The sequence below is a fragment of the Panicum virgatum genome, chromosome 9N, assembly GCF_016808335.1.
Source record: "Panicum virgatum strain AP13 chromosome 9N, P.virgatum_v5, whole genome shotgun sequence".
Taxonomy (NCBI): Eukaryota; Viridiplantae; Streptophyta; class Magnoliopsida; order Poales; family Poaceae; genus Panicum; species Panicum virgatum.
In genome coordinates, this window is record NC_053153.1 from 40,186,313 (window position 1) to 40,208,962 (window position 22,650).

The window sequence follows — 22,650 nt, forward strand, 5'->3', positions numbered from 1 at the left end:
GATCGGCCACACTCTACACGGCTGTCGTTCGGCCTCACCGAGTGGTTTATCTTTTAATCTCTTGTCTTTGGGTATCCATAGTATTTATACCCGACATTGAGTCGGTGGATAACAAGAATGCTGGAATACAGTTAAGCTACGGATCTTGCTCTCCTGGTTACCAACATTTGCCTTCGAGCAATTAAAAGAACATATTGCAGCTCCTTTATTCATGGAGGTCATCATCATGCTCTCCTGGAGCATTTGGACAACAAGAAAGAACTTTATCTTCAATGAAATTCAGCCGACCATCCAGCTTATGAAAGCTTCTTTCGTCCATGAGAGTTTGCCCTGGATATCCATAGGGCAAAGCAAAATACTTCCTAGGCATCAAACTTGTGCTTTGTTTTTTTAATATATAACTAGTAGGGGAGCTCTCCCCTCCTATTTTATCAAAGGAAAAGGACTGCTACATCTCAAGACCAAACGCAAGCAAGACTCATGTAAGCTAAGGCACACAAGATCGAAATTTTTTGCTGTTTGAAGTGATAGAAACAAGTTTTATATGTCACAGAAAACATTTAAGACCACTTAAACTCAGAGACCTAAAACATGCTCGAAACGAGCTATAGACAAATTCTTGACAACACATACAAACAGTTCAGAGATTTTTGAAACAAATCATGAATCCTAAACCCAATCAATCGTCTCCTCGCTCACCAGCGCACCGACCTGTCATTGTCTGCCCTCCCCATGCCTAATCACAGAATCAAACCTCCATACAGAACCTAGGGTTTGGGAAATCATAAAATCAGGAACTATGAGAAGAGTTATTGAAAATTCAGGGTTATTAAAAAAACAGGTAATGGGATAATAAAACGTGAAGAAACAGATCAGTTTTTTTTACCTCATATCCGTTTTTGCCTCCACTGCTAAGCCCGACGGAGCATTATGGCACAGTAGTCATGCAGGGTCACAGAGGGCATTCTGCTCTTCATGGGAGGGAGGCTGAAGGCAGGGGCGCATGGAGCCAGAACGGAAGAGGACTGCAAGCTGATTTCAAGAAGTTTAAAAGGTTTTTTTTTTGTAAAATTATCGAAGGCCAGCTGCCACGTGTGGAGGCACTGCGCAGCGTGCAAGGAGAGGGGAGCTCTCTTTAGGAAACAGATGATGAATATCACGGTGATGAGAGGTATTGATATTTGGTTCTTGAGCAATGCAAATTGATACACTACTTGCTATTATATTGATATTTTTATTTGACTGGGCACTTTTTATATGCAACAGAGGTCCTCTACTGATTATATAGGGTCTGTTTGGTTTCGTAGCTAGTTGTAGCCTGGCTAGGATCTTAAACCAGGCCAGCTTTGTCCAGACGAAATCAATACTAGTGGTTCTGTTTGGTTTGGGTGGCCTGCGATAGCCTGCATTGGCCAACTCCTGTTTGGTTGGATGTATACGCTGGTAGGATTATCTTGTACTTGGTTGAAGGTGAAGTTACCGCTTCATCTCCCTCCGCGACGGTGCTAGATGCACTGAATCTCCATTCGGAAAAGCAGCAAGCTAATCTTAAACTAATGGCTACAAGTGGTGCGTTTGAGGCGAGTACTCCTTTGATTAAACCGAGGTAATAATGATGACTATAGCTACTACCTCATGGTTTGTGGCCTTGTGAACTAAAACAAGCAAGAAGAATATTCACCTGCGTCAATTTGGCGGAGCTTCCGTGCTCAGGGAGGTGTCACTAGGGAGCAGCTACTGCACATGAAGAACGCGTGATTCAAGGGCGAGCTCGACCGTGTTTACCTGCTCACCGGCAAGTTTCCTCGACAACCCAGTCTCCAATCTTCGATGTAATCGATTTCTAGGATCAATTTTAGCAGCTGGATACGGAAGAGAGGAGGCAGTAGATTGGTGGGGAGAGGAGGCCACGCGCACGGAGGAACGCTACTGGCCACGTTCGCGGGAGAGCTCTGCCACCGGCCGTACTGGGCCCTGCTCACCCCTCGCGCGAGGGTGAGCTCCGCCGAGGCCGCGCACATGGGGCGAGCTATGACCGTGGCCGTGCGCGTGGGCGAGCTCCGCCGCCGGCCGTGGGGAGCGCATCCACTAGGCGAGCCTGCCATGTGGGAGGGTGGAGTGGGGAGCGACGCCGACTGCATGGAGCGCATCCGGCCGTGCGGGCGAGAGCGCCGAGCTTCGGCGCAGTGTTCGTGCGGGTGCTCCACCGTCGCAGCCGAGTACTCCCCCGCCGCGAGCGGGGGTCTGAGCTCGGGCGCCGCGTGCGGGAGCTGGACCTCCGCCGCCGCGTGCAGAGCTGCTGTCGGGGAACGAAGGGGAAGAATCGAGGTTTGCCGTTGCTGTCGAGGAACAAGGAGGAAGAAAGAGGTAGAGTGGTAGACACACGAGAGGTGACGTGAGACAAGTCGTTGGAGCATCTTCATCTTGAACAAGCCTGGCTAACTGGAGACGGCCGAATCTCGCGTTTCCATGGAGCTAGGCCAAGAGGTTGATTTGGCTTGCTGTAGCCTGGCTAAGGCTATCTGCACTCGTCATATTTTAAATTCATCCACTAAAAGAAATATTTTATCCTGATCACCGATATTCTCTTCTCTATACTCAGTTTTTCCACACCAGTCATACTCTATATCTCATACTCTATACCAACTACCCTATATTCACTGCGTTCGGGAGGCTGGAGCTGGAGTAGTGTGAGAGAAAAACACTGTTACCTGGCTGGTGGCTGGAGGCTAGTGCTGGAGCGATGTGAGAGAGAAATATTGTAAGGCTGGAGGCTGGTGCACCAGCCGAACATTGGGATTTTATTCAACTATCTACAACTACCATCTCCTCTCTCTCTCCTCACTTTTTCTTTTTTTTTTCTTTTCTTTTTTCTCCGTGACCTGGTGGGGCCAACTGGTCAGTGGGAGGGGCTGCCCGTTCCCAGGCCAGCCACGCACGCCATGGTCATGTCCTTGGCTAGGGCCGGCGCTGTGGCGGCGCCGCCATTCTCGCCAGCGCTCGGCCGGCTAGCGGCTCGGCGGGGCGGGCCCGCGGCCAACAGCCCCGGAGGAGGCGGGCAGCGTACGGCGTTCCAGCGGCGGCATGGCGGATCGGAGCGGCGTCATGGCGGCGTTCCGGCTAGTACACCGGCGAACGCGCGAATATAAAGCGAGCATGAGCATCGTGGAGCCATGGGTCTTTGGGTTTTGTACCTAGCTTGAGCGGAGTGAGGCAGAGGTGAGCCGGCGACGTGGAGGCGGAGCTCGGGCGGACGGTGGCAATGGTGGGCGCGAGATTCGTGATTCCCACCGCAGGGAGGCTAGGCTGTGATAATAGCTTGGTCGTGGATGTAATGGGGAGGTTGGGGTTCCCTGAGTGAGAGGAATCGGCCGGAGATGCTGTGTGCCCGGCGAATTTGGTCGGCGCGCGGACTCTGCTCGGTTTTCTTTATCTTGGCCAGAGGAAGAAGAAGTAGGGCAGGGCGCGCGGCTGTGGCGCGCGGGCGGCGGCGGGGTGGTTTGAGCGACCGGCCTGCGCGCGGCGGAGGGTGTACGGCGCGTGGCGGCGGGAGCGGCGGAGGGCGCACGGCGCGTGGCGGTGAGAGGAGGACGATGCGACCCGCGTGCGTGCGCGGCCTCCGCGGCAGCCTGCACCTCGTGCGCGCGCCGTTGGGGCAGGGGCGGGCCGGCGGCGTGCCGACGCCGTGTGGCGGCGCGGAGCCACAGGAGGCGCGTCGCGGCCTGCCTGCGCGGCTATGGCGGGGAGGCGGCCTCGGCTGGCGGGTAGCACGGCGGCGCGCGGGGGACGGCGGCTACGTCGACGAGCTCGGATGCACCTCTCCGCCCGCGAGAGACCTCGGGCGCGTGCTTCTACTACAGGGCAGCGGCGGGCTCTGGCCCCATGGCGCCCCGCTGCCCCAGCACGAGCACCGTGGCGGCAGCCAATACCTCCTCGTCGATGGCCATGGTGGCCTTGGCAGAGTCCCTCCCACCGGCGGAAGAGGTCTTTGCGCTGGGTGGCGGCGGCCACGGCGGGTGGCGGGGGAGCTCTGTGCGGCAGGGCAGCGGAGCGGAGTCGGGGCGGTACGGCACCGGCGCGCGAGAAGGACGGAGGGGGCGCGTGTCAATGTAGCGTGTCGCCCGTACTCCTCTCTATATGGCGGGCTAGAAGCCGTCCGGGACGGTGACGTATGAGTTTAGCGCACCCGATGCAGCTGATTTTACTGTAAAGTGGTACTGTAAACCCTACCCACTACGCACAGCCTAAAGAGGCTAACAAGACAACCAAATATGTGCTGGGTGGCTTAGTGGAGCTTGGTTGGGAGTTAGCCACCCAACCAAACAGACTCATATATTCAAAACTAAAAGTGTCTTTTTACGACAAAGTAGAAGTAAAATGTATTTTGTTATTTTTAACGGAGGTGGGAGCCAAAATTTTAACCATGGTGATAGTTGACCAAAATCTCACAATAATGCTGGCTACCTCACTTTCGATGTCAATGCCCCTCCACAATCAAGGATTCAGGAACTATTATAAAAAAAAAGATTCAGGAACTCCCCGGCAAATCTCGCATGAGCTACCGACGCTGAACTATCATGAGTGAACTAGCTTAGCAAACATTTATTCGACATGTTTTGGTTGATGTTTCGGTTTGTTGCATGTGCATTTCACCCGTGAGCACTGTGGAACCGGTGACCTGTCCTATTTTGCTGCCTCTCTCCTTGCTTTGCTGATGTCGCAGATGTTTTCGCTTAAAAATCCGTGGGAATATCCAAGTCACAGCAGCACACGCGCCCACTCTCCTCACCAGTCACCACTCCCAGGCTCCCACAGTCCCACCTCCACTGCTCCAATGGCCGCGCCTACCTCCCCGGCGAGCCCCGCCGCGGGACCGAAGGTGCTCCTCCCGACCATGGCGGACATCATGGCGGCGTCTCGCGCACAGGGCCTGCACGTGCGCCTGCGCACGGTCGGCCCCTTGTTCCGCGTCACGGCCACCCGCGGTGAGGGGGAGGATGCGGTGGAGCTTGGCCGCGCCGAGGGCGGCGTCCGGCCGTGGCCCGGCGGCGCCGTCCTGCACCTCGACTCCATGCGGATGACCCGCGCCACGCTGAGCGTCTCTGACCGGCCGCTGTTCGGGCTGGGGATGTTCCTGGGCGCCGTCGCCGTGCGACACGGCTTCGACGCTGGGTGCAAGCGCGCCGAGCTGCTGGCCATCAACGACACGCCGCTCTACCACGACAAGGTAGTATACCAACGGGGCGCAATTCTGATCTCCCATATGAATAACTCTTGACACTAAATTCGATCGATGCATACAACAGCATCGGAGTGTGGCACTCAATCAATGTGGCCTATGTGTTTGATTACCCTGTCAAATGTTTTGCATGAAAACAAGCAAGGAGCGTTTTCAGTTAGAAGTAATATTTCAAGTATAACTGTGACAATAAATCATGTCAGTTTCTTTTTGTAATTCCTCTCACAATTTTTCTGATAGCTAAATGTTAGACCCTTTCGTTGTAAAATCTAGTATTCTTCTTGTACTTCTTGTTTCTTTTAAATAGTAGACAAAAGGAGACCTGCCAATATTAGAAAGCACCAGTTCTTATAAACAGGGAACAAAACACCAAACTCCCCATTAGAAACAGTATTATAGAAGAAAAAAAATCATTTCAATATCAGTCTCAACTATAAAGAAATAATTTTTGTTGTCTCAAATCTGGTGAGTAGTTGAATGCAAAGGTCAAATTGCAACTTGCAAGTACTATATTTAGATAACTTCAGATCCATAAATTGGAGCATGTTTTTTGTAATTGCGCATCTCGGCACAATATGCAACATTTTACATGATATTTCTAGAGTTCGATGCTTTTCCCCCGTCATTTGTTTGAGCAGCAAATTTGAAACCTTTTGCTTTCTTTGTTGTTAGCTCGTTAGATTCTATAGAAGGATGGGCTTCAAAGTGGTTCATGTGGTGGATGGATCATCTATCTCTGATCTTGCTCACATGTTGGTGTGGGGTGGTAGGGGCACAAGAATGGATGCTAATATTGAAGATCTTCTCATTAAGTGGGGAAAAAGATTCAGACCTCAAAACTAAAGACTGATTAGTTTTGTTGAGACATGGTTTTTTTTTTGCAGCACACAAATCTTGATTGAATACAATGAGGTAAAAACCTTGCTTCAATTTCTGTCCTGACATGTATTTCTTCTAGATCTTGCTGCCTTGCAGTCGTTCACTTCACTTCAGTAATCAGTACTATATCAAGTTGTATTTACAATAGAGTTTTCAATGCAGTTAATGTTCATTTCTAAGGTTAGCACCTTAAATCCTAAATTGTGGTAGTTGCTATTACTTTATTTGAGATTTTGGGGGTTTCATTTGCCCACAAGAGCCAGTTTTCTAGATTGACATGAACTAATTAAGTTAAGGAGGGTGTTTCAGTAAGCAAGTTTGCTCTGGCAATTTTAGCATTTCGAAGGACTTGGGGCCAAAATCTCCCAATATGAAAGGAGGGACTTAATTACCAATCATTTTGATATCCAATTAATGATTTTTAATGTCTTATTTAAAGCTCAAGTCCTCATTATATCACAGTAAATCTGGCTTAATAGAATAGGATTTTGTTGGCCTACTAATTCGTACCTGCAATTAGGTGTGTTTGAAAAGGGGTAATGGTACCTGTGCTGTAACAATCTTGGTAGTGTTCTTTCCATTGAGTGTGCTCCGTGTTGTGTTTGCCTCCTATTCTGTTTTGGATTGCATTGATCGACTGTTCTTTTTCGTCTGATGGAATTTGCAGCCTAAGATGATTATATTTTTCAGTGCTAGGACTCCATATGGATTTGTGTCATATGCCAAAACCAAAAACTACTTCTATTTAAAGCAGCAAATCTATTATGCTGGTGATTTCAGCCCCCAGTAACTTGTACCTTGAAGCTCGTTGAAGGCTCGGCAATCACTTGGAAGAGCAGCTTCTGTGGTGAGAATAGAATGGAAGCATTCAAAGGTCCTATGAAAGTTTAAGAATAAGGAGTGTATGTGAGCACTGACGCATGATTCATCCTGAAACTCGCTATAAGAGAGAAGCACCATTATTCTGTGTTGTAAAGTTTAAGGTGGACGCAAATGATGTTCTTTCGATACAGTTGAGGTAATCTCTGGCCACTTAACCAACAATGGACACACGGATGTTTGATTACCGCGATACCTTTTATGTTGCATCATGGGCTCTGACCTTCATCATAATATTGCTACTGTAAAATAACGATCTTATTTTGTTACCTCTTAGATTTTTTCTTGTATGCTTAGCAAAGGCACTTGAATTTATATTCAAAGGCTAACCTTAAACATCAAGTTGAGGGAAGGATTCATAGAAGTTTCGAAGAAATTTCATAGCAGAAACAGGTAGCACAGTAGCGCAAAAGGAACTGCATTCCAGACCCAGACTGGTTAAATCGTCGTGTGGATAGAGTATGCAATAGACAGTGGTTAAATCGACAATTAGCATGTACCATGTTTTTAGAAATGAAAGCAGTGTGTATTTATCAGCGAGCGACTTGGTATCTGATTCCATCAAGACCAAAATGTGGCCAACAAATCACCCAAATGCTGCGGGCAACTCCATATTTTGCCCATACTTCCAGGATATAAACCGAATATTCGTTGTCTTCAAACCAAGTTATTTCCTTCAGCTTTGCTAAACCGCCCAAAGAAGCCTCAATATTCTGTTAAGTTATACTATGGAGCATCTGATCAGGGTACGAGAGCGAGAGCCAAACCAACCTTGGGAGGTCTATCCAAGGCTTTCATGTCAAATTCACCCGAGATCATCAGATGCGACTTTGGTTTCACCTTAAGCCGAAGAAGAGCTGCAAGACTTCCAGTGTCGTTGAGCCTTGCCTTCACTGTTGTCTGAGCATCAACAGTGTAGAGACCGCCAACAGCTAGCGTGTTCTTTTTCTTTGATAGTTTCCGCGTTAATTCTACTACAGCTGAGACCTTCTGCTTCTTATCAAAATGGTACAGACCACACACTTTGATGGTGTCACCTTTGTCAGCCCTATAAGAAACAGAGTTCATTTAGCAATGCTAGCCCAACATGCAATTCTGTGAATATGTAGCGATTCACACCCATCTACCAAGAGTTAACAACTTACATAATGAGTGCAGCATGATAGTATTTACTAGTCATGCCAATAGCAGCTCTGTAATTTCTAAATTTCCCTCTTGCTGCATCATATCTACATTCGGCACCAAAGGCAACACCTTCCACGCCTACTGTAGCAGAAAACTTAATCATAGGGGAGGGCTTCATGCGAACCACAGTAGCAAAAGTTGCATTTTCATGGAAGTATTGCAGCTTTAACTGTCAAAAAATGTCAGCGTACATAAGTCACTGGCATTAAAAGGTTCAAGAATAAGGTAGTCACCTTTAATGGGTCGTCAGGTAACTTAACAGAAACCACAAGCTTCCTGTATGGCAGGGCTTCTGATATTATAAAGGCAGTAGAGATCTACTCAAATAATGAAAAACAATGCCATTAGCAAATTTCAGCAATTAGTGCAATATCAACAAAAAGTGTAAGAAAAAAGTGATCACCTTTCTGGAATTGCAATCAGGCAGCTTAACAGAAATCGCAAGTTTTGTGGATGGCAGGACTTCAAGTACACTAAATGTAGTAGAGACCTGCCCGGATCATATTAAAGGATTGTGATTAGCAACATGCCAGTATAGGAGAAAGGGTGGACTGAAAACTCCAAAGAACTAACATTTGATTCTGCGTCCACTTTGAAACCGATGAGGGCATTTTTGTGCTGGTACACTGAGTTGATATCAAGAGAACAAACTGCTCCTTTCTTCACAGCAGTTGAGGTGAGACACTGAAAAGTTCAGAAAAAAAACATCATCACTAAAACATCCTTTCTTCATTTGTTATTACCTAAGCACTAAGCAGAGATATCAAGGGCTTGCTCCGCTTGTAAAGCAAGGCATGAAAAAAACTGCAAATAGGAATGGAACGACTCTTCCTCTTAAAAAACAACTTGTGAAGATGCTCCACACTAAAGGCAAAGAGAACATAGGAGAATTTTCAGTTGTATCTGTTACGAAGAAGAGAAGCTGAAATGGATCGGTACATTGACCAGCCCCAAATGGGGATACATTTAATACATGAGAGCACCCAAACCCTAGAATAGGAAATTACTAGACTACCCTTGACTTATTGACTCTTATACCCTTAATACTCCCTCTCACATGCAACATGAATGCAATGACGTTGCATTTGAAGAGTTGACACTAAGCACTAGACTTAAACATAAACATGAAATTGATACATCCGAAGTCCGAAATCAAAGATTTAGTCGAAGCATGCAACTCTTGAACATGTCGATGTATATGATCTCCTCCACAAGAGGGTATTGCCTTCACAACCGTACTTCAGTAAATAGCCCGAGTCTTCACAAATCAGTACGTCGATTCTTCAACATGAACCTTGCTTTGGAGATTTTGAGCTTCACAATAACAGTGAGATGTGTCAAACCAGCCAAAGAGAGGAATGAGAGATCACTGCTGCAAGACGGCAAGCAGGAGGATGACATGATGATGACGACAAATAAACGGTCATTGATCATGATGTGGAGCAAAATGGCTCGGAAAGGGACCAAGAGGGCATTGCCGCACCAACAACTATGATGAGATTAGCTAAATCGACGGGATTCAACTAACCTTAATAAAAAGAAAATATTGGTCTGACAATGATTTTGTGTACACGCACGGCTATGACAAAATATATGTGCGCAACTGGACTTGGATTGAACACAGTGGAGAAATATATGTGTGACAAAATATGGTTAAGACAGCAGCAGACTAATAGCAAGATGCTAACAGCAGGGTTAAGAGACTAAGCAAGCAGCAGCAAGGCAACAAGCAAAACGGGACTATGGATAGAGGCAGCCTAGCAGCATATTACAACAGCCATTGACAAATTCCACCAAGAGCAGCAGAGTGGTGCACAGCCTAACATCAGGAAGCCATGTGCCTCTGCAGAAAGAAGAGGCAGGTAGATAAAGCATCATGGATTGCTGCAGATGAGGTACCGAACATTGATTTTACTATGCACCTAGACATGATATATATCTAGATGCATAGCAAAAATTATGCATCTAGAAAATCCAAAATGACTAATAATTTGAGATGGAGGGGTAATAACTATTTAGCCAAGAAATATTAACCCATGTTTATTTGGCTACCCACTTAGAATGATAATACAATTTAGAACCAAGTGATAAGGCAAAGTTATAGCATTCACTTTGCACTAGTTGCACAGGCTTGCAGCCGTTTAACTCATGGTTAGTTATGGAAACATAAGCTGTTTGCAATCAATCACATACAAATAAAGTCTTCATATTTTAAAAAAGTGAAAGGTTGCAATTTAAGGAATCCCACTATTACAGTGAAACAGCAACAAATAAAGCATACTGCTGGAGTTTTGAACTCTGGTCAAGCATTTGTTAAGAAAGTTTATTGTAATTAACAATACATTCCACCGCAACAGAAGAAGCTTAATCTTTTTCAGGTAAATTATGGTGCTCTAGCTCATGAGAGCATGATGCATGGTGCATCCTGGATGTAGAGTCTGGTCATCAAGAACATTTTTTGTTTATTCCCTTATCAGATAAAATCAGGATTCACAAGCTGACCATAACATACTGTTAGACAATTTTGGTACTAAATGTTATTTCAAAGGCAGCTGCACAGTTCCAACAAATAGACACAGTCACATGTGGTCCAGGAAGTTGAGAGACTACATACAAAACCAAGAACAACAAAATCAGAAGCAGACATGAAACGAGCACGAAATACTTAAATCATCGTGCTTCACAACCAAACACATGAAAAGCACAACAATACAATACAATACAATAATACAACTAGAGTACGCATGCCTCCAATACGCTACCATACCACATGGTCCAACACACAACGAAATTAGTTCACAAAAGAAAAATTAAGAATGTTATACTTATATTTTTACTGTCCCCTTCTTAAATGAAGGGCAGAGCTCATGCCTTTGCTTTCAAAGGGGGAAAAATTAAAGAAAAAACAAGAATGTACTATGTTCGGCAAGTGTGTCAATCAGGACAAGAGTAACCACAGCCCACGGTACCACCATCTACGTCGAAGCCATAACAGAATCAAGAAAGCACCGTTATATAGAACCCCTGAAGTTTCTGAATATAGACGCTAGCAGCACGGAAGTTCTCGGGGATAAGTGAAAACCCCAACGAACGTGATCGGAGGTGGGGGAGAGGGGCGCGAGGCACGCTTACCACCCCGGAGGCGGTGACGGTGGAGAAGGTGACCTCCCGGTCGCATGTGTAGTCCTTGGTCAGCAGGTCTGCGGCGGATCATCGATACACCCAAGCGAACCCAAGGAGGCGCGAATCAAACGGGTCATTGATGGCTCGTCGGAAGGAGAGCAGCGAATCGAAGGAACCAAGAACACAAATTGGGCCTCAAGGGGAACGGAGGAGGCGCGCGTACCCTTGGCCTCCTTGCCGATGTTGGAGAAGAGGCCGGGGCTCCTCATGGCGGCGGGCGGGGGCCGAGAGAGGAGGGGTTGACCGCTTGGGAATTGGAGCGGGGTGGACGCCGGCAGCGGCAGGAAATGCAGAGGACACAGGCGGCCGGCACAAGTTAAGCGTGACGGTTTTGCGGTCCCACTCACTCACGGCTGACAAAACAAGCGGCTGCGCTTTTTGACTACTTGGCGGGTACTCGGGAATGAATGGTATAGTTGGCCAAATGCGCCGCGCCAAATGGGCGGCCCGAAATCCAGCCCAAAAAAGCACGGCCCAAGCACGGCCGGCACGATTGCAATAGTGTCTAGGCTGGCCTGGCATGATCATTGGGCTGTGACTAGGCCGTAGTGCTAGTCCGAGCACGGCCCGATACGGCCCATTAACAGCCCACAATTTAATCTTTCCCATCTATATACTCTCTCAACTCTAGTTTTTACCACCCCCACTCCCTGGTCAGCTGCCAGCCTCCTCTCTTTCTTCTCTTTCCCCCTCCGATGCCACGGCAGCCAGCCAGCCCCCTGGCGGCCTGGCCTTCCGCCGCACCAAGGCCGCGACCCCCCCGGCCTACCCTCGCGCCTCGCCGCAGCAGCCCACGGCGGCCTCCGGCGCAGCATCCGCCGGCCTGCAGTGCCATGGCCGCGGCAGCCGTCGGCCTGCAGCGCCTCCTCTCGCGTCGTCGCCGCGGCAGCCACCGGCCTGTAGCGCCGATGCCGCGGTAGCCAGGGGCCCTTCCTTGCACCGTTGTTGTGCCCCGGGCAGCGGACACCGGCCTCGTCGCGCCCCGCCGGCGTGCCGCCCCACGGTGACCTCGGGCCGGCACGGGCACCAAGGGCCCGGCGTGCCGAGCAGCCCAATCCGGCCCATTTATGAGGGTTTAGGGTCGTGCCTAGGCCACTGAGTAAGCACACCAGGCAGCCCAGCACAACCCAACCAATTGATTGGGCCAAATAGGGTCGGGCCTAACCGTGTTTGGGCTGGGTCATGCTGGGCGGCCCATTTGGCCAACTATACTGAATGGAAGGGGACACAAGGCCGCGCGGGGGAGAAAGGGAATCGGGGATTTACGGAGCCTTTTACCTCTACTATACCATTATGAAAGATGGTCCTACCTGTGTACCACTAAAAACTTTTCTTGCACCTATGTACCAGCGGCGAAACATTCTTTGCCCTCTATGCCATTCCGTCAATCTTCCATCCAAATTTCACTGATAGCTGCCCTGACAAGTGGGTCTAGTGGAAATGTACAAAATACCCCCATCTCTCTCCTGGAGATCCGCGCAAGAGCGAGCAAGAGCCAATGGCACACAACGGAGGAGGTGGCGTCCGTGGATGCGCACGCGCACAACCTTGTCGAGCTCGGGTCCGCGCTCCCCTTCATCCGGCTTCTTCGAGGCCGAGGGCACCGCACCACGCAACACGGCAACAAAGGCGAGGCTGGCGGCGGCGTGGAACTGCAGGGCGAGGCGGACGGCGGCGCGACGCTCCTAGCCGCTAATGCATCCTGACCGCCGCGCCTGCGCTGCTGCTCCGACCGCCACACGTCGCGGCAGTGTCGGGGCCAGGCAGCAGTGGCACTCGGCGTGCAGGCGGGGCGGGGCGGAGCTCAGGCGGACCATAGGCACGGCAGAGTAGAGTCATGGTGGGGCGGAGCTTCGCGAGGTGCGGCGTGGGCTTGGCAGTGCGTGGGCCCGCATGCACCTGGGCTGCCACGGAGCATGGCGCGGCAGGGCGGAGTGCAGCTGCCGGGATGCGGCGGACCCCCAGCTTGGCAAAGCGGAGCGCGGCTGCCGGGGCACGCGTCGGGCGGAGCAACGCACGGCAGGTGGACCAGCACGACGCGCGGTGGGCGGAGCCCGGCGAAACAGCATGCGGCGATAGGAGGCGGCGGCCAGGCTGCTGAGCACGTGGCCAGTGCGGTTGGTCGTGGCGCGGCGATAGGAGGCGGCGGCCAGGCTGCAGAGCACGTGGCCAGTGCGGTTGGTCGTGGCGCGGTCCGTGGGCACCCGCCGTGCCACAAAGTGTAACACCCTAATTTAATTTTCAGCAATTTATAATAAATTTAATTGGCTCTAATTAATTTTCTAAGGTTTATTGTGTTAGACTTGCATTTAATCTAAATTTTGTTCTATAAGTAATTAAAATTTTATCATAGGTTTAAATTTTGATGTTGCATTCATGCTGGTGCACACTTTCAATGATTTGAGTGTGGTTGAATTCAAATTTGTATTTGAATTCAAACCTTGTTTGAATTAGGAATAGAAAAGTTTAGAAATAAAAAGAGAAGAAAACCCAACAGCAGCCCAAGCCCAACCCCTCTCAGCCCACTCTTCTCTTCCCTCTCCCAGCGGGCCGCTTCCCACGCACTCAGCCCGACCCAGCCTCTCCCCGGCCCACCTCCTCACCTTCGGCCCGCACCGGCGCCAGAGCCCAGCTCTCCGGCACGCGCTCGCGCAGCAGCCCGCTCGCCCGCACCGCGCGTCGCCCTGTCTCCCTGCGCCCCGGGCCCACCTGTCGGCGCGCTCGCTCGCCCAGCGCTGAGGCCCAGCCTCCCTCCGCGTCTCCCCCCGTGTCTGACCAGCCGGCCCCGCTTGTCGGCGCCACTCCCCCGCTCGGCCCGCACGCGCTCCTCGCCCCGCCACTGACAGCCCGGGCCCACGCGTCAGGGTCGTCCCCTTCCTCCGCGCAACGGCCGCGCCTCCCCGCGATCACCGGCCGCGATCCCCGCGGCCCTCCCATCCCTTCTTCCTCGCCAAGAATCTCGGCCCTGCCTCCTTTAAACCCCCACGACCCCCCTGCGCCTCTCCCAATCCAGCAGAACGCCGCCGTAAACCCTAGCAGCCGTCCTCCGTTGCCCCGCCCGGAACAGAGCTCCCTCCACCGCCGCGCCTGCGCTGCCCCGTCGACCCGCCGTCGACCGGGACCCCCGCTTTAGCTTCGCCCCCGTCCGGTGGAACTCCTCGAGCCCTCGGCACCGAGCCTGCGACGCTGCATCACCGGAATTGCGCTGAACCGCCGCAGCAGGTAGGTCGGTCCGCCGCCACGATTTCACGCCGCCGGCGAAGCCCAGGCCCTTTTGACCCCTGGAACACCTTCACATGACCCGTGCGGACCAGATCACAAGTTCCAGGAACCCGGAGCGCCGCTGCGTCATCCCCGTCACCGAGCTCCGCCTGCGCCGCCGCCCAACCTCGACGCCGGCCGCCCTGCGCAGCAGCTCCGGCCACCACAAGCCCTCGGTGAGCCTCAGTGCCCCCTTCTCCTCCTTTTGAGCTAGCTGCCATGACCAGTAGGTCCTTTCCGAGCCCCGAACGCCGCACGCCGGCGATGCTCCGCCGCGTATGCCCGCCTCCGCCGCCGCGCATGCCGTCCCAAGCCTCGCTTCGCTGCTCCGAGCACCCAGGTGGACTACACGTATCGCGTAGTCCCCTCACGACCCAAATCCCGCTTGATTCGACCCCGGGAAGGCCGGATTCGGATTACTCCGGCGATGCGCCGCCGCGGGAATTGGTTTCCCGGCGACCCGCGCCGCCGCCGTCGCCCCCTTTCAATCCAAGCCGTCCGATCCACCACGTACGGCCACGATTAGATCCCTAGGACATCCGATCTGGACCGCTGGATCTAGATCCAGCGGCCGTAATCTAGAGATACCGGTTCGGCCGGTACCTTATGCTAAAGAGACCCTACTCTTTTTAAAATTCAACCCACGGTCCACCTGAGTTCAAAAATAATTAGATTTAAGTCCTGGTTTTAATGCGTAGCCCCCTGAGTTTCTTTAAAATAGTACCCGCAGTTCAGGCTTGAAGTTTTTGCGAGTTAGACCCTGAAGCTTTAGTTTAATTACGTCCAGGCCCTCGGTTTTAGTAGAAAAGTCCCTGGAACCCTGTTTTTATTACAAATGAGCCCCTGAAACTTGTTTTTAGCCTAGAAAATGCGTTTTAGCTCCGATTTAGGCGTTCTTTATGTCCACGCGATCGTTGTAACGCGTAGAATAGTTTTAGACTAGTTTAGTGTGCTGTTCTTATGTATTGATGTACTATTTCTTAGTTTTTGTTAGTGTTTGCTTGTATGCTTATTATTGTGCATTGTTTTGGCCATGTGTTCGTGAGTAGACGTTGATCCATCTGAGGAGCCCCAGTACCAGTACCAGGAGCAGCCTTCTTCCGAGCACTTTGAGCAGCAGCAGGAGCAGTACGAGGAAGGCAAGTATAACATGAACAACGTATCACTTCTAAATACAATTTCATACTGCATTTTAATACTGTATGCCTATAAGGATTTCCTAGCCACTTTATATCCTTTATATATATCCTTGGGTTGCATTTTGGTTAGTTGTGCTAGGTTGCTGCGCTATAACACACTCTGGTCCTTTTTAAATTAATTTGATTAATGGTTTACTTGAACTTAATTCTGAGAGTGGCCCTCTGTGCTTCGTGCTTGGGTGGCTCACGTCTCGTTAAAATATGGTTTTTGTAGAAACATGGTTTAGGGGGCCAGTACGGTGCTTAGTGCTTGGTTGGCCACTCTCCATAAGGACCGGTTCATAGAGCGACAACCTGGGACAACAACGCTACCACAAGGCTAGAATGGGATAGACTTGGCTTACTAATTAGGTCCTTTTGGTTTGTAGTAACTTACCTCCGGGGCAAGAGTAGTAAGCTTCAATGGTCCCTGCTCCTCCGGCTGGTCTGTGCTTGGTTTGCGTACCTGTGCTTGTACCCCCGTGAGGTGGGCCCCATCGTCGCTGACCTAACTCTCGCGGTTACGCCTTACCAACGAGATTCTTTGTAACGGCCTCGTAGTGAGTCGCTAGTCATCTCACCTAAGGAAGTGTGATGAACCTCTAGCGTAGCTCACGACTTGTGGGTAAAGATGTGCAACCTCTGCAGAGTGTAAAACTGGTATACTAGCCGTGCTCACGGTTATGAGCGGCCCAGATCCTCCTTTTGATTAGTGGGGTTGTCTCCTTCCGACGAGGGAGGTGCCTCTCGGGGTTACCTTGGTGGCTTGGTTTTGGTTTGGTTCTCAGTAGTTATATAATTAATTCTGATTAATTACTATGTAATTGGGTTAATGGTAATTCATCAACTCGTAGTAAATAGCTTAAATAAAATTTTGCCAAGATTAAAAGCTAATGCAGTTGAGTCAGCCAACCTTAGAGCCTCATAGTTTGTGTTATACTTGTTGAGTACAAGTTGTGTACTCACTCTTGCCTCTTCTCTACTTTTTCCTCTTGGCTACGCTACTGCTGCTCAGTTCCTGCCGACACGAGGGAGTTCGTCCAGCGCTACCAGGACTACGAGGACTTCTAGGCGTTCGTCTCCCAGTCGACGTCCCTGTGGCGCCCTGCTCAGCTTCGGAGAGTTTTATCGTATTTGTACTTCGCTTCCGCTGTATCAGACATTTTTGTCATTAATGTAATAAATAACATTCGTATTCGCTTTATTATATTTTTTTACGTGATATGTGCTATGATATACTGTTCATTCTGTTGTATATACGTGTGACTTGATCCTGGCACGTATATGATTGCTCGGTTTATATCCTTTTATAAACCGGGTGTTACACAAAGCTCCCTGTCCTTGCACCGCAGCACCGGACTTGCACGGTGTAGGATCTAAACATGGGTTAGAACTTAAAACTTAAACTTGCAGGACCTACATCTACTCAAGTAAGCACAACCCTTAAGTAAAAAATGAGAAAGTTAGATCTAGACCAGCGAGTAGCGGCATTGGGTTCGTAGTGGATGCGCTGGCCATCTCGGTCGGCGTGGTCGTCGGCGCAGTAGTACTCGCCGGGGTCGACGACATCGTACTCACCGGAGTCGTGGAAGTCCGCAGCGGGTACCGGCATCCTTCTGGCCTCTAGCGACACTGTCCCCTCTGCGAAGGGAGGACGAAGGCGGCACGGCGGTGACCATCAGGTGACTCCAGCGCCGCCATAGATCGGCGGCTGTAGGGTTTAGGGTTAGGCCTCTGACTAGGTTTTTCACTACTGTCAAAGGAGCCGGCCCCCACCCCTATTTTATATGGTGCTGGTGACCTGGAGTCACAACCATGGGCTGGTTGGGCCGATCAGGGCGCTTAACGGGTTTTTTTGGACTTCTTCTCCTTTCCCGTTTCTTTTTCTTATCGGCGTTTTCTGACCACCGAAAAGTTCCAATATTCTCCCCTTTGGTCTAAAGGACGATAACTAAAGCCATACTTAAAGTAGAGTTGTGTAAAGAGATAGTGTGTCACAATAGTGAATTAATCCCATTATTACACAGTTATCCATAGTACAGAAACTACTCATCCTAATGGGAGATGGTTGTCTCATGACCCTCTTGTTCCAAGATCATAGGCTATCCGATAATCCCATGCCGGCAATAAGTTCATGAAAATTATTGGGAGATAAGCCTTTCGTTAATGGATCCGTGAGCATTTCCTTAGTACTTATATGCTCTAACTCTTGGATTCTATCCTTTACAATAAAATACTTAATATCGATGTGCTTGGCAGCGCCACTCGATTTGTTGTTGTTAGCATAGAAAACTACAGCTTTATTATCGCAATATAATCTTAGTTGTTTGCTTATGCTGTCTACCACTCTTAGTCCGGGAATAAAACCCTTAAGCCACACAGCTTGCCCGACGGCCTCATAACACGCTACGAACTCAGCTTGCATTGTAGATGCTGTTGTAAGCGATTGCTTAGAGCTTTTCCATGAAATCGCTCCATTTGCAAGCATGAAGACATAACCTGATGTCGACTTCTTAGTGTCAACACAACTTGTAAAGTCGGCGTTTGAATAGCCAACTACTTCTAAATTCTCAGTTTTCTTATATGTGAGCATGTATTCCTTAGTGCTCTGCAAATAACGTAGAACTTTCTTAACTGCCTTCCAGTGGTCCATTCCTGGATTAGACTGAAATCTGCCAAGCATCCCGGTAATAAATACTAAGTCAGGGCGTGTGCACACTTGTGCATACATAAGGCTTTCGATAGCTAAAGCATATGGAATCGTTCTCATTTAATCAATTTCTAGTTGATTCCTGGGACTTTGAAATTGCCCAAACTTATCGCCCAACAACTGGGACAGCTGTTCCTGAACATTTGTGCATATTATATCTTTTAAGAACTTTCTCTATATAAGCCTTTTGAGATAGTCCTAATGCACCCTTGGACCTGTCTCGGTGTATCTCAATGCCTAGAACATAAGAGGCATCACTAAGATCCTTCATGTCAAAGTTCGACGAGAGAAATCCTTTTGTCTCATACATCAAATTCTTATCACTGCTAGCTAATAGAATGTCATCCATGTAAAGTACGAGGAAAATAAAAGAGCTCCCCTTGATCTTAATATATATGCAGTTGTCCACTACATTTTCGACGAAGCCTGATTTCTTAATTACTTCATCAAACTTAAGGTACCATTGTCTGGACGCCTGTTTTAATCCATAAATAGATTTCTTTAGTTTGCATCCTAACTATTCTTTGCCATCCATAACGAAACCTTCCGGTTGCGCCATGTATACATTCTCATGCAAATCACCGTTAAGGAACGCAGTCTTAACGTCCATCTGATGTAACTCGAGATCGAAATGAGCTACTAGAGCCATAATGATTCTGAACGAGTCTTTCTTTGAGACAGGCAAGAAGGTTTCTGTATAATCGATTCCTTCTCTCTGTGTGAATCCCTTAGCCAAAGTCTTGCTTTGAACAGTTCGATTTTCCCTTTGGAGTCATGCTTAGTTTAGTAGACCCACTTACAGCCTACTTTCTTAGCTCCTTCAGGAATTTCTACTAAGTCACATACCTTATTTGTGCTCATGGATTTCAGCTCTTCTTCCATGGCCTCAATCCACTTGTGGGAGTATTCACTACTCATCGCTTCCTTAAACGAGTTAGGATTATCAACTTTTCCCATATCGTGTCCTTCACACATGTACACGAAATCTTCTGAGATAGTTGATTTCTTTTCTCGTGTCGATCTTCTTATAGGTTGTGGTTCTGCTATAGGAACAGGCTCAGCTATGTGCTCTTGTTGTGCCTCCTGTGTCCCATTAGTAGTCTGATCCTGTGGTTGCTCAACAGGTTCTGCCACAATTTCATTTTGATGCTTATTATTTACAGGCACATTCTCATGCTCACTAACGGCAGGTGTTCTCTCCGCATTAACTTCTGGAGGAACAGCTACCTGAGGTGCTGTTGTAAATTGAGTCATAGGCACATAATAATTTTGAGTCATCGGAGTGGGGTCATGAGTCCGCATTTCTTCAAGATCAATTTGCCTAGGCTCAGCACATCTATTTTCCTCAAAGAAGATAGCATATATATTTTATATCCCTTAGGACAATAAAATTTATATCCCTTTGATTTTTCTGGATAGCCAATGAAGTAGCAGCTTTCTGTCTTAGGATCTAATTTTCCAAGAGATGGGTTAAATAATTTTGCCTCTGAGGCACAACCCCAGACATGCATATAATTCATGCTGGGTTTCCTACCAGTCCAAAGTTCATAAGGAGTCTTAGGGACTGATTTACTAGGAACACGATTACTTATGTGTGTGGCAGTCTTTAGCGCTTCCATCCACAGAGTCACTGGCAGAGTAGAGTTGCTAAGCATACTGCGCACCATGTTCGTTAGAGTGTGATTTCTTCTCTCAGCAACACCATTTTGCTGAGGTTCGCCAGGAGTGGAATACTGAGCTACTATTCCATTTTCTTAAAGGAACTTAGCAAAGGGACCGGGGATTTGTCCATACATGGCATGTCTCCCATAATATTCACCCCCTCTGTCTGATCTTACCACTTTAATCTTTAACTCATGCTGATTTTCTACTTCAGCTTTGAAGATTTTAAACTTATTAAGTGCTTCAGACTTTTCTCTTATAGGGTAAATATAACCATAACGGGAGAAATCATCAGTGAATGTAATGAAGTAACTAAATCCATCCACTGATCTTACATTAAATGGACCGCATATATTAGTGTGAATTAATTCTAATAATCCTGATCTGTGCTTAGCTCCATCCTTTTTAATTTGTTTTACAAATTTTCCCTTAATACAATCAACGCATTGATCTAAGTCAGAGAAGTCTAATTTTGGGAGTATCTCTTCTCTAATGAGACGCTCCATTCTCCCCTTCGAAATATGGCCTAAACGTGAGTGCCATAATTTCGACGAAGTCTCATTACTTCTCTTGCACTTATGGTTGACATCGCTTACATTCATCACAGAGATATTACTTAAGGACAATAAATAAAGCTCATCATGCAAAGGCGCATAACAAATTAAGTCACCATCACATCTTATTACACATCTATTGTTCCCAAACATGCACGAAAATCCATCACGATCTAACTTAGAAACAGAAGAGTCCCAATGGCCTCCACATCTAATAGACGAAGTGTGAAGTCGCCGTGAAGCTCTAACTGAAGAGTCCCAATGGCCTCCACTTCTGCTTCAACTCCATTAGCGACCCTGAGACTTCGGGTCCCCCTTCTTATAGTCCGCATGCCAGACAATCCCTGTGGGGAATTAGTAACATGAACAGTGGCACCTGAGTCAATCCACCAAGTACTTATGGGAAAATATGCATAAAAGGACTCGTCGACTAAAGAAATAATGTCGTCATTACCTTTCTTAACGCACCACTTCTTAAACTCCTCACAGTCCTTAGTGATGTGGCCTTCTTTGCCACGGTGGTAGCACTTGAATGTCTTACAGGAGGAGGAGCCATCCTGCTTAGGACCATCATAGGGTTTCTTACCCTTCTTATCTTTCTTGGAGCGAGAGAACCTGCTGTTGTTGTTGTTGTTTCTGCGACCACCTTGTCTAATGTGGTTAACAAAATCAGGGTTCTGAGTGCGAAGCCTTTCTTCCTCTTGGGCACACTTAGCCACGAGAGTGGTTATGTCCCACTTCTAATCACTACTATTGTAGTTTACCTTGAAGGTCTCAAAGGCTGGTGGGAGTGAGATCATATCATGGTGAAGCAATGTAGCATCATTAAGGGGCAATCGAGGTCCTTAAGCTTATCCCTCATGTTGACCATCCCCATAATGTGTTCTCTGACATTGCCTTGCCCATTGTACCTGGCCCCCATGAGCTGAGACAAGAGAGTACTAGAGGCGGCCTTTGCAGAGCCCTTACAGTACTGCTCAATGCTCGTCATGAAGCTCTTAGCATTCTTAGGCTCCTTCTCAAGTGCTCCCCTGATTGTGGGGCTGATGGTCAAGTCCATAACCATGAGCGCCACTCTGTCGGAGTGCTCCCAACGCTCTTTGTCCTTCTCATAAGCAGTAGTACGCTCAGCAAGGGATGTATCATCAGTCCCTTGTGCAACTGGTGCTACTGGAGCTGGGTCTCTCATGGAGTGGTCCTTATCCATCATCACCAGAATGAGATGGATCTCACGACTCCATTTGGCGAAGTTATCGCCAGACAGCTTCTCCACACCATTGACATAAGCTATGATGTTGGCAGGAGTGGGATCTGAGTATGAACAAGTAAACAAGAATTTAATCAGTAATGACAACATAAATAAATGAATTAATCAGCATTGGCTAGATTAAAACATAAACAAATTAATTGCACCACCGTTGGGCAGAAACAAATTAAACACTTATTTAACTCATGAATAATATTTTGCATCACCATTGGGCAGAAACAAAATAAACTTAGCGTAATGAACGCAGCGGAAAACTTAATTTTGCATCACCGTTGGGCAAAAGCAAAATAAACTTAAATTTAAACTAATTCTCATGGCAATTATTTATAACACGTTGGTTAGAAATTAAATAAATGCTCAAAATAAACTTAAACAATTCCGAATAAAATTCATGTTGGTTTCATTTACTCAGAATAGTAACTCATAAATTTCAGTGTAAATATGCTCAAAATTAAATTCATTCGGAGCTCATATTAATTTAAACTAATTATACACTGAAAATACAATTCGGAAATGAATAAACTGAAGAAAATACGAAAATTCAGGAGGGCCTAAAGCTTAATGGGCTCATGGCCCAAAAACCGACGGGCCCCGGCCAAGTGGCCTAGCCCCCCCCCCCCCCCGGACGGCGGCCCAACAGCTAATGGCTGGTG

At 48.3% G+C, this 22,650-nt stretch overlaps 2 protein-coding genes and 2 long non-coding RNA genes across 9 annotated transcripts; 1 reads left to right on the top strand and 3 right to left on the bottom strand.

Moving 5' to 3' along the window:
* Positions 1-488: 488 nt before the first annotated feature.
* Positions 489-2,543, bottom strand: LOC120692165. Its single transcript, XR_005682497.1, has 2 exons — positions 887-2,543; positions 489-767 (listed from the first exon to the last, which is right to left on the bottom strand). It is a non-coding gene; the product is annotated as an uncharacterized LOC120692165 (long non-coding RNA).
* Positions 2,544-4,602: 2,059 nt separating this feature from the next.
* Positions 4,603-7,206, top strand: LOC120690825. 5 transcript variants are annotated; one of them, XR_005681963.1, is made up of 3 exons: positions 4,746-5,227; positions 5,912-6,151; positions 6,786-7,204. XR_005681963.1 is itself a non-coding variant. In XM_039973661.1 (2 exons), the coding sequence occupies exons 1-2, from the start codon at positions 4,715-4,717 to the stop codon at positions 6,812-6,814; spliced, it is 519 nt and encodes a 172-aa protein (XP_039829595.1). In that variant the 5' UTR covers positions 4,603-4,714; the 3' UTR covers positions 6,815-7,206. The 5 variants fall into 5 exon arrangements, 2 of the variants coding, with proteins under 2 accessions (XP_039829595.1, XP_039829594.1); XR_005681964.1 differs by having other exon boundaries at positions 6,899-7,204; XR_005681962.1 differs by having other exon boundaries at positions 4,748-5,227; positions 6,809-7,204.
* Positions 7,207-7,503: 297 nt separating this feature from the next.
* On the bottom strand, positions 7,504-11,685 carry LOC120690824 (mitochondrial outer membrane protein porin 5-like). 2 transcript variants are annotated; one of them, XM_039973659.1, is made up of 7 exons: positions 11,529-11,685; positions 11,315-11,382; positions 8,756-8,866; positions 8,586-8,672; positions 8,443-8,499; positions 8,143-8,351; positions 7,504-8,045 (listed from the first exon to the last, which is right to left on the bottom strand). In XM_039973659.1, the coding sequence occupies exons 1-7, from the start codon at positions 11,572-11,574 to the stop codon at positions 7,739-7,741; spliced, it is 885 nt and encodes a 294-aa protein (XP_039829593.1). In that variant the 5' UTR covers positions 11,575-11,685; the 3' UTR covers positions 7,504-7,738. The 2 variants fall into 2 exon arrangements, with proteins under 2 accessions (XP_039829593.1, XP_039829591.1); XM_039973657.1 differs by having other exon boundaries at positions 8,416-8,499.
* A 9,133-nt stretch (positions 11,686-20,818) lies between these two features.
* On the bottom strand, positions 20,819-22,361 carry LOC120687842. The gene is made up of 2 exons (XR_005680868.1): positions 21,185-22,361; positions 20,819-21,074 (listed from the first exon to the last, which is right to left on the bottom strand). It is a non-coding gene; the product is annotated as an uncharacterized LOC120687842 (long non-coding RNA).
* Between the last annotated feature and the right edge of the window lie 289 nt (positions 22,362-22,650).

Bases quoted from the DNA above. Each gene is read 5' to 3' on its own strand.
- LOC120690825 (XM_039973660.1), top strand. From the start codon at position 4,835: ATGGCCGCGCCTACCTCCCCGGCGAGCCCCGCCGCGGGACCGAAGGTG. The intron at 5,228-5,911 runs GTAGTATACCAA...CTTTGTTGTTAG, and splicing joins CGCCGCTCTACCACGACAAG to CTCGTTAGATTCTATAGAAG.
- LOC120690824 (XM_039973657.1), bottom strand. From the start codon at position 11,574: ATGAGGAGCCCCGGCCTCTTCTCCAACATCGGCAAGGAGGCCAAGG. The intron at 11,383-11,528 runs GTACGCGCGCCT...GATCCGCCGCAG, and splicing joins CATCGGCAAGGAGGCCAAGG to ACCTGCTGACCAAGGACTAC. The intron at 8,673-8,755 runs GTTAGTTCTTTG...TGATCCGGGCAG, and splicing joins AAGTGGACGCAGAATCAAAT to GTCTCTACTACATTTAGTGT.